Source organism: Thermobia domestica, chromosome 5 (assembly GCF_964235325.1).
Source record: "Thermobia domestica chromosome 5, izTheDome1.hap1.1, whole genome shotgun sequence".
NCBI lineage: Eukaryota > Metazoa > Arthropoda > Insecta > Zygentoma > Lepismatidae > Thermobia > Thermobia domestica.
The window spans coordinates 96,321,382-96,333,577 of NC_137458.1; the positions used below are offsets into that span (position 1 = coordinate 96,321,382).

The 12,196-nt window shown below is 34.8% G+C and overlaps 1 protein-coding gene across 1 annotated transcript in view; it reads right to left on the reverse strand.

The window, feature by feature from the left end:
* Positions 1-3,490: 3,490 nt before the first annotated feature.
* The window catches only part of LOC145686015 (dnaJ homolog subfamily C member 17), a 48,166-nt gene continuing 39,460 nt past the window's right edge, over positions 3,491-12,196 (reverse strand). The window contains exon 7 of the mRNA XM_081758857.1: positions 3,491-8,308. Coding sequence (XP_081614983.1) covers positions 8,195-8,308 — 114 coding nt within the window. The 3' untranslated portion in view covers positions 3,491-8,194. The remainder of the gene's footprint in view (positions 8,309-12,196) is intronic.

Genomic DNA, 12,196 nt, shown 5'->3' on the forward strand with positions numbered 1-12,196 from the left:
ATGACGAGTTAAAAAAATCTTTCGATAGCGATTGCATGATTTGCATAAACTCTTTGAATTAAGTGAGTATTAGGTGATTTTTTTTACAACGAACTGGCAACCCTGCCCAGAACCGTCGAGTGACCGTTTCGTGGTGACGTGAGCGGGACACCTGTTAATCAACTCTGAATTCCTCAGCCTCGCTTTAAAGCTAGCTCCCTATATAGTGTATTGCAATACCTGGTCTTCGCTAACACTAGCAAACACAAGATAGGCTAGGTTTCGTGATGAGGTAAGTATGTATCCGAAATGTCATACCGCTAGCAGACCTAAAACGAAATTACACTTTTAACAACACAAATTTCGCGGACGTTGACGTATTGAACCCAATATGGCCGATCAAAATGTTAATGGGTCAACGACTCGTGGCTGGAAAACGAATTGTACTATGGAAGTACAGTATCATTAGACGTGTACGAAAAGCACTAAACGGTTCAAAATATCGCCATCTGAAAACCAATGTGGCCGAACAAAATCCTGAACCAAACAGCTCGTACTACAAAAACGAAATTTGGTGTAAAGGACCATTACCACTAGTAGGTGAGGAAAATAATACAAATGGATCACAATTTCTACATCGTGTACCCTATATAGCTGTGAAATACGTATATAAAATATACACTGTAAACAGTTCAGTGGTTTCGTATGAAAATCACCTACAATTCACTGGAACAGATTTTGCAGGTAAAATGCCAGTAAGTTAAAAATGTTGCCACTGCCTGTGTTATCTGTTTGAAGTGTTACACGCAAACATATACTGTTCATTTGGGAAAGTCTAGAACGCACTAACCACAAACGTCCTAGAATACACGTATTTAAGTTTGAAAACCATATCATATATAACAAAAATCGCCCTTGCCAACAGTGGCACCATGGCTACACAGGTAATATCGTGATTTAGATCCAAGGGTCCTATGTTCGAACCCGGCGCAAATCAAAAACATATTTTTCGTTACTCACATAATTATTAATTAGTCTATACATTGTTACAGCAAACTAAATATGTATTGGTCCATTTATCATTCATGGAATGTTTCTGTTGAAAGTCATGCAATTATGCCGATGAAAGTCATGCACTTGTGATATTTTCCTCACCTACTAGTGGTAATGGACCTTTACACCAAATTTCGTTTTTGTAGTACGAGCTGTTTGGTTCAGGATTTTGTTCGGCCATATTGGTTTTCAGATGGCGATATTTTGAACCGTTTAATGCTTTTCGTACACGTCTAATGATACTGTACTTCCATAATACAATTCTTTTTTCAGACACGAGTCGTTGACACATTGACATTTTGGTCGGACATATTGGGTTCAATACGTCAACGTCCGCGAAATTTCAAACCAATAGATGTGTTCATACATATATCAATCTGCAAAACATTAAGTCAATCTGCCCGAGAAGTGGATGAGAGGTTGCTTGCAAAAGTCGATTGGCATGACCTTCGGGCGGCCATATTGGATTTATCCTTTGCTGTCGGCCCGACATATTTCACCAGTATATCTTCGTGGCCTTCCTCTATCTAAATATATGAGCAGTTTCCGGATCCCCAATTCTTGGGAAAGAACCTTTACTTGTTAGACCATTGTCTGCAACCAAACACATCTGAATGCTTCCCCCCCCCCCTCCCCCATCACCACGAAAGTTACAGAGAAAAAGGCGTCAAAGTTATAGAAAAATTGGCGCCCCTGTTATGGAACAGATATGGGAAGAAATAATGGAACTTCAGCGGTGCGGCAGATGTGGTCTGATGTATCAGAAAGCACAAGAATTAGGACGGAATGCTAACATAAATATATGCACGTTTCGAATCGAAGAGCAACAAGGTCATGTAATCATTAACAATCAAAGAATCCTTACAATCTGGGACATACAGGATTTATATGATCAGAGAAACCGTCCCAAAGATACTGAGATCGAAGCAGAGGAAGAGGTGGTTGATGAAAAAGGATCCAGTATATTGATAACTCAAGTAGTACAAGCCATCAAAGATATGCTAAGGAAGAAGGCTACTGGAGACGACCACATATCAACGTATTTACTCAAAGGATTAGGAGACAATGCAATGAAAGTACTGACTTCACTTGTTAACAAGATTTACCTGAGTGCAGAATGGCTACAGGATTTTCTCGATGTTACAATGGTTGCACTACCTAAGAAAAAGCAAGCAAAGAAGTGCAGTGATCACAGAAACATTAACCTTATTTAACACACTAGAAAGATTATTGCGTGCATACCGAACACGCGACTTGAAAGTAAGATGGAAGAAATGTTGGACAATTTGGATTCCGAAAAGGTAACAGAGATGCTATTCGGTTGATAAGAATTATATCAGAACAAGTTCTTGACGTAAAGAAGAGATGGTTTGTGTTTCATAGACTAGCAAAAAGATTTTCGACCGGGTCGATTGGACCAAACTTTTAAAAACCTTAAAAGGTTGCACTTCGAGTCAAGGAGAAACCAATCGTGTAAGGAGATTGGAAGAGGATTCAGACAAGGATGTAGTATGTCGCCCCAAATATTCAACATTTACAATGAATATTTAATGAAGAAAGCATTAATGGGAACTGAAGATTTCAAGATGGGAGGACAGGTCATGAAACGGGTCAGGTATGCAGATGACAGTTATTATAGCTCGAACCAAAGGACTAAGGAAATCGACAAAATAGTTGACTCTGGAAAACAATAAGGAATGGAAATCAAGATCGAAAAATCGAAAGTCATCACAATATTCCGTGAAAATGCGCTCTACCGGGTCAGAGTAGAACATAGAAAACTTGAAGAGATCGATCATTTCAAATATCTGGGGAGCATTTTGACAAGAGAAGCTTACTGCATCAAAGAGATCAGGTAAAGACCTGACCTACCCAAAGAAGAATTCAACAAGAAAAGACCACTTTTATTAATTAGTAGGGTTAATAATGGACTAAGGAAGGATTTTGTCAAGTATACATGGAGTATTGGACTGCATGGTTCTGATACTTGGACATTACGGAAATTAGAGAAGAAATATTTAAAGAGCTTCAAAATATGGTGTTGGAGGAAAATGGAGAAGATAAAATGGCAGAGATAGTAATAAACAAGAACGTTTTAAAAGGGGCAAAAGATAAGAAGACGATTTTAGCCAGCATCCTTCGTGGATAGGTCAATTGGATTGGACACATTTTGCGAAGAAATTGTCTTCTTCATATCATGATAGAGGGAAAGATGAAAGGAAAGCAAGGAGTAAAAAGAACACAACTGATCGATGATTTGAAAAACAGAAGAAAACATTACGAGTTAAAAGAGGAAGCTGAAGCCTCAGAAACATGGAAAAAACATTTCCAGGGCCGAACTTTAATAATAACAATAATAATTTAAAAAATCAACTCTTTAGTCCCAGGATCTGACAACAGGTATAATAATAATAATAGGCAATAATATTAAATAAATAAAAGACAATATATTTTATTAAAGTATATTTACTTCTTTTTCATATATAATTTTATTACTATATCTTAAAAAATGTTTGTCGAGATATGAACACAGTTTGGTTATGATGTATAAACAAAATACAAAACAAATAACAATCAAAAGACTTTTTGTTTCTTTATACCTGTTTTGTACAACAATGCATTTGCAAAACAGTACATTATTGCATGTTAATTATTTTGAGAATATATGAACAAAATAAATTAAGAAAGTTGTACGCATATATTTTCAATATATCAATAATATCTATTTCCTCCTTTTTTAATTTATTAAGTTTAAATGTTAAAAATATCTTGTTTTATTTGTACTAATTGTAAGATACACTCTTTCTATTCACCAACAAAATGACTCATATCATCACCACTTATTTTTCTATCACTATTTGACTTGCAGTATAAATTTATTTGCTGTTTCGCTCGTGCAGACATACATGTTAATTCTACAAGTTACGACAGGTGCCCGTGCATATGCACATTTAATTCTCCATTACTTTACAATAAAGTTTCGAAAATTTGTCCGCAAAATCAAAGATATATATATATCTAATCTCAGAACACTTCACTACTAAATTTGGGAGATTTTGAAATCTAAAGAGAACATAAACTAAGTACAGAACATTAAGAATACTGCACGCAAGAGAATCGGTTAAAGAGGAAGAACACTTAGACGAAACTGGCTAGCTGGACATTCATTTCTGTGAGTTACTATTAAAACTCAATACGTTGATTGCATATATTTAGGTAGAACAAAATTAGAAAGAAGAAAAGGAAAAGAAGAAACTGTTCTTTACATTTATCAAGGAGTACTCCTCCTATTGCTTGTTCAATGAATGTTCTATCACCCAGCAAGCTACTAGCAGCGTAGCGCTCAAAATTTGCAGGGCTAATGATGTAACATAAATGAACTCTTAAACATTCAATGCTAACTTTGAACATCGTACAATTCGGAAGTTCAGAAGCTGAAACACGAGACCCAAGGAACTTATACGGAAAGCTGATAGTGTTATTCATGGTAACTTAATGGTATAAGAATTTTAGGAAACCTAAATATGGATCAAAAGATTCCGATCTTGGCCAATATTTAATTTTTAGATCAGGGGTCACAACATTTTTGAAGGGACCCTAAATCGAGTTTTCGTATTTTCTACGGAAGAAGCACATCATACTGAGTTAACTGATAGTTTGGGTTTGGCTCACTATATGTAGTTCTCCAGATATACTGTAAGGCCAACAAGAAAATCTTTGATTGAAATATATTGGATCTTTGGATCCAAAAATATCCATTGGTTAAATATACAAGTATCTCGCAATTTTCAAATCCATTCACGAAGTCTATCATTTTACACACTACTTAATTTCCTCAACATTAATACAAACGAATAAACTCGATCGATGCAGAGAATGAAATATTACTGTTGAATGTAAAGCCTTGATCATATGGCGCGAAAGTTAATTTTTTGTAACTTTCGTGTATGTCGAGAAATTATTCGCATGATAGTGGTACAAAACACGGTATAGCAGACTATTACTAGCTCCAGCTACAATGATGATTATTGTTAAGAAGCCAGAACCCGATATATTTATAGACTATGAAGTCTACTACCTACACTGAAGCTTCAATGATGCCTTGATAATTATATGACAAACTTCGTTACACATCTCGCAAACACAAGCTGCAAGATGAAGGAGACGCTGCTGTATGAATGTAATATAAAATAACTGGTAGATAATGCAATAAAATAGAAACCGCTTCCTCTCTTAACACTCACAATGCCATCATCAAAGAACAGGTGATTTTAAGCCATGAAATCCATATAGTCTTGAAACAAACGTGCGCAGCAGAGGTAAATACTCCATCACTGATTACCGACCTCCTTCCAATGAAGACCAGAGTAGGCAAAATTGAATAACGTTCCATCAACAACGAAAGATTCCCGATTAAGTGATTACTAATTTGTAAAGAATGGAGTTACAGAGTACGCTGGAAAAATTAACTGGTGGGAACCATTGCTCTTCTCTGCAAGTTTTTTCTTCTAAAGATCATAATAGAATTGAACCAGCAGTACGAAAGCTAGTTTGGAAACTTTGTAGTTTGTGAGTAGCATTTAGACTCAAGACTTCCCCTAAGTTTTCTCAGCCAAATCAAATTCTTTGTTTTCACACTTGAAAATACGTAACTCCTCAGGCGTCACTTCTGACGCTGTTACACAGCGTTGTTTCAAACACATCTCAACTAAGTATAAGCCAATAATAACAGTCAGTAGTTAAATAGTGTGCAATAATTAGTTTTGACGATTTAATAACTTATGCAGTTATTTATAATACTCTATTTTTAAACTTCTTGGAAACAGGACAGTAAAGCCACAGAATAGTAATATTTAGTAAGTTTGAAACTTCGTTGTTATCTTCTGAAAATGGTAACACAATGTCACACTTAGTATATTAAATTAAAGGAAGTTGCAGTACCTTTAAAACAAGATATCATTTGTTGTGCTCAAACAGGAGCGCCGCTGAAGTATTTGAGATGGAATTTAAGCTCCCAGAAACGACTGATTTGAAGAACCCTCGACGAACAAGAAAAGTGAAATAAATACAATTTATTAAACTAAATTCTGCACAATCAAGATAATAACTGTGCTTTAACTGAGAAAATTCTGTTAAGCTATTGTCAAATTAATTCATCTTGTGATTTACAAAACAAAGCTTCTGATTTAAGAACCATCACGCGATCGGTTTATAGATCACCAGTATTTTGTCCTCAAACAAGAGCTCCTAAATTTTGTCATTTGGAAAAGGGAAGATATTATTAAGAAGCTTTCTTGCTTGCCGAAATATTTAACATTCCGCTTTTCGTGCAGGAGATTGAATTCGATACCCAATCAAATTTTAAGCTAAATTGTAGGTCCACGTCTCATTCGCCTTTGGTGATACGACGACACCATAAACAGTAATACCTTGAAATGCACAATTAAGAGACTGACACACTAAAAATAATTCAAAACTTTTGCTTGTTTTTCATAGGTGAAAGGAGATAATGAAATGCAACTTACCACAATCATATACAATGTTACTCTACAACAGAAAATATAAACCTCAAGAATTTTCAGTGTTGCCAGAATAACATTTGTCCCAAAATCTAAGTTAAGACAGTGACAAGAGAAACGAGCTCAACTGCATTCGATTGCGTATTATGTTGTCTTGGAATCCTGTGAACTATTTCTAAATAATAGCTGTATTTAGCTTGTAATAAAAAGTTTTAACATACATTTATTAAAACTAAATATTAATGTTATTTAAAAAGTAGTTCACAGGATTCCAAAACATGATACGTAATCAAATGCAGTTCGTTTCTCTTGTCGCTGCTCTCTTAGATATTTGGGGAAATGTTATTCTGAAAACACTGTAATTTCTATGGATGGCAACACTGAAAATTCTTCAGTTTCATATTTTCTGTTGTAGAATAACATTGTCTATGATTGTGTTAAGTTGGATTTCATTATCTCCATTCACTTATGAAAAACAAGCACAAGAAAAATTGTAAATTTTGTGTTATTTTTAGTATGTCAGGCTCTTAATCCGTTCCAGAAATACATTTTTTCTCTTAAAATAACAGAAACTGGATTAATCCGTTCCTGGGTCCCACGAACTCGAATTTTTAAAATAAGCTTTAATAGCAAATAACCTGGATTTTAATGTAAAAGGACAATTACTAAAGGTAAAACATCCATAACAGTATCAAACTAGCACCTAAAATCAAACGAAATGTTTTCACTACAGCTTCCGACAATGAACTGAGTTACAAATTATTTGGGTGGCCCGAGCGCTGGGTAAACACACAAACAACATGCTTAGCGTTCAGATCCACGGCAAACTTTGTTAGAATTTTTCGTCCGGATTCCAAGTTGTTCGAGTTCTGGTGTGTTCAAATTCCGGAGGCAGTACCTTCTCAAAAAGCTGTATTCATTATTTTACTAACCTGAAACGGAAACGATAATTACATATACTACTCCAAAACGGCAACTTTCGCTTAATCTAGAATCGAAGCCTACAACCCCAACAAAATTCCTGACGACGCCTCTGCGTTCTGTAGTTAGTTTAGGAGCTGTGACATATTTTACTTTTCTTTCTTTTTAAAACTTAAGGAAACTGACGGTTCCGATAAGGTTAATATACACTTGCTCGAAAAGTCAAATTCCCTTCCTTGCTGTGTGTGCTTGCAACATAAGGACTGTTCGGTTATAGAAGATATACGACATAAATAATATGAGTAAACTTTCATTTCCTTTACCTATTTTAAACGTTTCCTATTTTAATTTTATTAAGAGCATAACCAGCGTATAGAATATTATAAATATTCATAAAAATCAATGGAACAAGGATGGATATGTTTTCGTAAGTGTACTTTCATTTTTAAGTAACATGTAGTTTTGTCCATCTGGGATTTTATTACGCAATTAAACATAATATGTTTATGCAATACAAATGCAAAATAGCTCACTTCACACAAACAATCATGTCTCAAAGAACATTAAAACAAAAGTATCCATAAAATATACGAAAAAAAAAACTTTCCGACCTAGCACAATTTACACATTAAACTTTATTACAATCTATAAATTATCACCAGCTACGTAGCGCTCACGTCCATTAGTATAAAAAAATACGAAACTACAAAGTGGAACAATCATCAGCCGTTTTCTTCTTCCATCTCCTGTATAAGTCGTCTTCTCTCCTCAGCCTGTCTCATTCTTCGGAGAACTAAACTTTCAAAATCCGAGTAAGATGTTTCGGACTGAGAACTCTGTAAATAAATAAATAAATAAATCATACACGTGACTAAATAATAATAAAACTGTTACTTGAAATTCAACACTGCAAATTTTAGTTTAAGGTAACACAATTATGCCCTTTAGGCTAAGGGAGACGGATGACCAACGAAAGTGAATGATTATGAAAAAAGTGGTAGAATGGGAACGTGGGAGGAAACTCGAAAACACTAACGGACACGGAGTTATCCACCATAAATTTTCATGGCGTAACAACGAAGCAAGAGCTCTTTTACCAGAGATAAACGCTCTACAACTGAGCCATTAAGCCGTCTACTTGAACCTCAAAGTGAAAATGTACGACTGGGAATCGAATCTAGATCTCCGATTACCTACTCCGCTTACCGATCAGCCACACGTTTTTAATCATTATGCCAAGCAGATTGGATAGCGTGGTAGATAGAGCACAAGCAGGGAAATTGGAGTTCCAGATTCGATTACCAGTCTAATCCTACATTTTTCACTTTTTTGAAGTTGACTGAAATCGAATGTACAGATAATATAGTGTAAGAAACAATCACATGTTTCTTTCATTTATCACAAAATCATTTACTGCTTTAATTGTATTTATGTTACCAGAGCCTAGAGGTCTAAACTTTTCAGATACGAATGTGTACAAACAAAAATAATCATAAGGTAGTATCCCGGAATAACATCAATTAGAAAGGCTAGAATATGTATTGGCAAGACCAGATTTCTATAATGAGTAGTTTTTAACATTTAATACTTAACACCTGAAGTTAGATCACAAAGTTAGATCAAAAGTTATTTAGAATCAAATAGAACGCATCACTAAGTTTACATACTATAATTATCCCCTCCCCCCCAAAAAAAAATGAATGCATGAATCAATTCTCGCATGTTGAAAGAAGCACAGCGAATAAAATTATACTATTCAAATAGAGTTTGGAATGTAATGAATGTGATAAGGAAATAGAGAAGTGGGTCATTCCGTAACAATTCAACACAATGACTTAACCCCACCATCTCAATTTTAATGAAATTTGATACATACAAGCCCTATAGATAGAATAAGAAAAATATCAAATGTCGATTTCATATATCAACCGGTACTGAAGATAGGGCTATGTAAAGTTTGAAAAAAAAAATCCCAAAATAATATGTTCAATGAATTTTGAAATTGGAATTGCGGCTGCCCTAATTAAGCTAGAGTGCTGGTTGAGGCGTCTTTTTACAGCATTTTTCATGCCCCTTCCTCTGGTAAACAATATCATATAGGCTAATACAACTTGATTTTCAAAATCAAGAACAAAATTTTACTTCAAAATTTTTCAAAAAGTACATATTTTAAAATTTTGAAATTAATTTCATGAATAGACAGTACTGTTGTAAAACACTTGGCAAAATATTAATTTGGGATGATAATGGGTTCATTGTTGAAAAAAATCAAAACTAACATTTGTTTTTCAATAATACTCTGTACATAGGGTAATAACAACACAATGCTAAGTTTTACATTTCTGTGAACATAAAAATGAATACTAACCTGAAGAAAATGTATAGATGAGTCCATAGTAAAACTTTCCAATACGCACTAGGATGTGTTTATCATTTGAAGTTTGAAAATGGCATATTTGTTCGACATACATCACTTTCAAGGAGAACATAACTTTTTCCAGTGGGAGTTACAAGATTCACTTTCGTCAGAACGTCCACTACAGACATCCATAGAACATCGGCGTTTCTTGGATATGAGAATGATAGAGACGGCCAAGGTGGATGAACAAATAATTTTTACTTCTCAAGTTCTTCATTTTTCTGTAAAACATACCCAAGCCACCAATTTCCTTCACAGACAGTGGTGACATAGCTTTATATGTCTTCTAATTGAAGTTTATTTGGACACTTCCTTTTCCCAACCCTGCAAAGCATCTGAAAAGTGTTTCACCAATAATGTTGATGTAGTTTTGGGAATGAATGCACGGCACTGCTGTGTTCCTTTGATAGTCAATGCTTGACCGAAGCGACGTTTCAGGAACGTTTCAGATTCAGTATATTCCTCTTGGGTTGAATAGGCAAAGTCTACCGTGGTAATGTTTTCCACTGCCCACTCAAAAAGTTATCTTGGGGTTTGAACTTGATTGCCTTTGCAAGCTAGCACGAGCTGTTAGTCTTTTGACTGAACGACCTACTCCATCGCAAGACCCTTTTCCATGTGCTGTAGTCAAACAGTCCCACTTTGCTTTCACTTTAAAATCTCCCTCATGAAAGCAGAGATTCAGTTGATATATTAAGATGGAATTTGGTATTTTTCTTAGTCCATATGAATAGTACTCCTGTGCAAAATTTCGTGATAATCTGAGATGATAAGGTAAACTTTGCTTTCAAATTGTGTTGATTTGGCCTGGAACAGCTCAAGTATAACCTTTATAGTGACGTAACCATAGAGTCTGGAGATATGTAGTGTTATGAACACATATAAGTTACGTGCGTCCATTAGCAAACCGAAACAAGCACAAATAATGCAAACGAAACAATTTCACCTGTATCTAGTAGGAAATTATTGATTTCGTTTCCGTATAATAGTGTCCTAACTCACTATTCACATTGTTTTACTAGTGTACATGACCTTCACGTGCATTATGCAGTTCTCTCTTTCAGGCATCCCTGAAATGAATCCATTCGTGACATCTTATGGAAGGTGATCTTATTTCATCTGGGCAGTGTGAATGAGGACCTGTAGTATTTTTGGAGGCTGTGGACAACTAGAAAGTAGTTTTCAACGTCTTTCGCACATGTCCAATGCAGTTAGTTTCTTAATTAGAGTTTAGCGTCCCTTTCAGCACCGAGGCTATATGAGACGTGGATCTATAGCTTAACGTGGGATTCAAACCACATGAGCTCCCATCAAGAATCGAACCCATGTCTCCTGTATCAATGTTCAACGCAGTGTATATTTGGTGACAGAGAAGCCTGGTACGTGTGACAAATATTATAGGCGGAATTTTTGAACTGTAATAATAATTTATTGTTATGTAAAAGAGCAAATATTATTACCTGTGTGGTGTGTCATGGAATATTACTTTTCTATTTCGCGAACTTCACTGTTTTTTTTTCTTTTTTCTTTTCTTCATATGGTTTTATTCTCCGCATCACTTTTCGAAGCGCTGCTTTATTCATGGTATTTCCTTTTGTGTTCGCATGGTATTTTACTGGAAAGGCAAATGAAAACACTGTTGTTTCGAAGAATCTAAAATGTCACACAGCATACGCTCATTGTCTCTTTGTATATGTATATATATATATATATATATATATATATATATATACAATCTCAGTGAAGTCAACCGAGTTTGTTAGCTAACTAAGCTATGCACCGCGTCGAAAATTTACTAATTTCAGTTGGTTTGCGTTTACTCGTTTTCATATTGTATTAGGCTTTCTCTGTAATTTTTCATACTTACAAGAAATGTGTAAGTATAGTGATTGATAACTCTGAATAATATTGGCGACGTGATTTTGGATACACGTAGTGCTTTTTAAGTAAACACATTTTTGTTTCTTGATTTTACACCAGTGTATTTTTCAGTGATAGGTGAATTCCCGGAAATTTAGCAGTGTTTTTAGAAGTTGTTTGATTTAATATTTGAATGAAGATAACAAAGGACTAACATGTCGATCTACTAGTTCAAGGTGACGTTTGTCTAGAAAAAGATAACAGATTACATAGGTATCGAAATCATCGGCTTCTAAATAAAAATACGAAAATACGCAAAGGTACGTTGTCCTTTTTTACTTCTATTATACATAATTGCGTACTGCAAAGTACATAAAAAAAAAAGTGTTTCTATTTGTCATTCCAATGAAACAACATAATAATACAAGAGGAAATATCATGAATT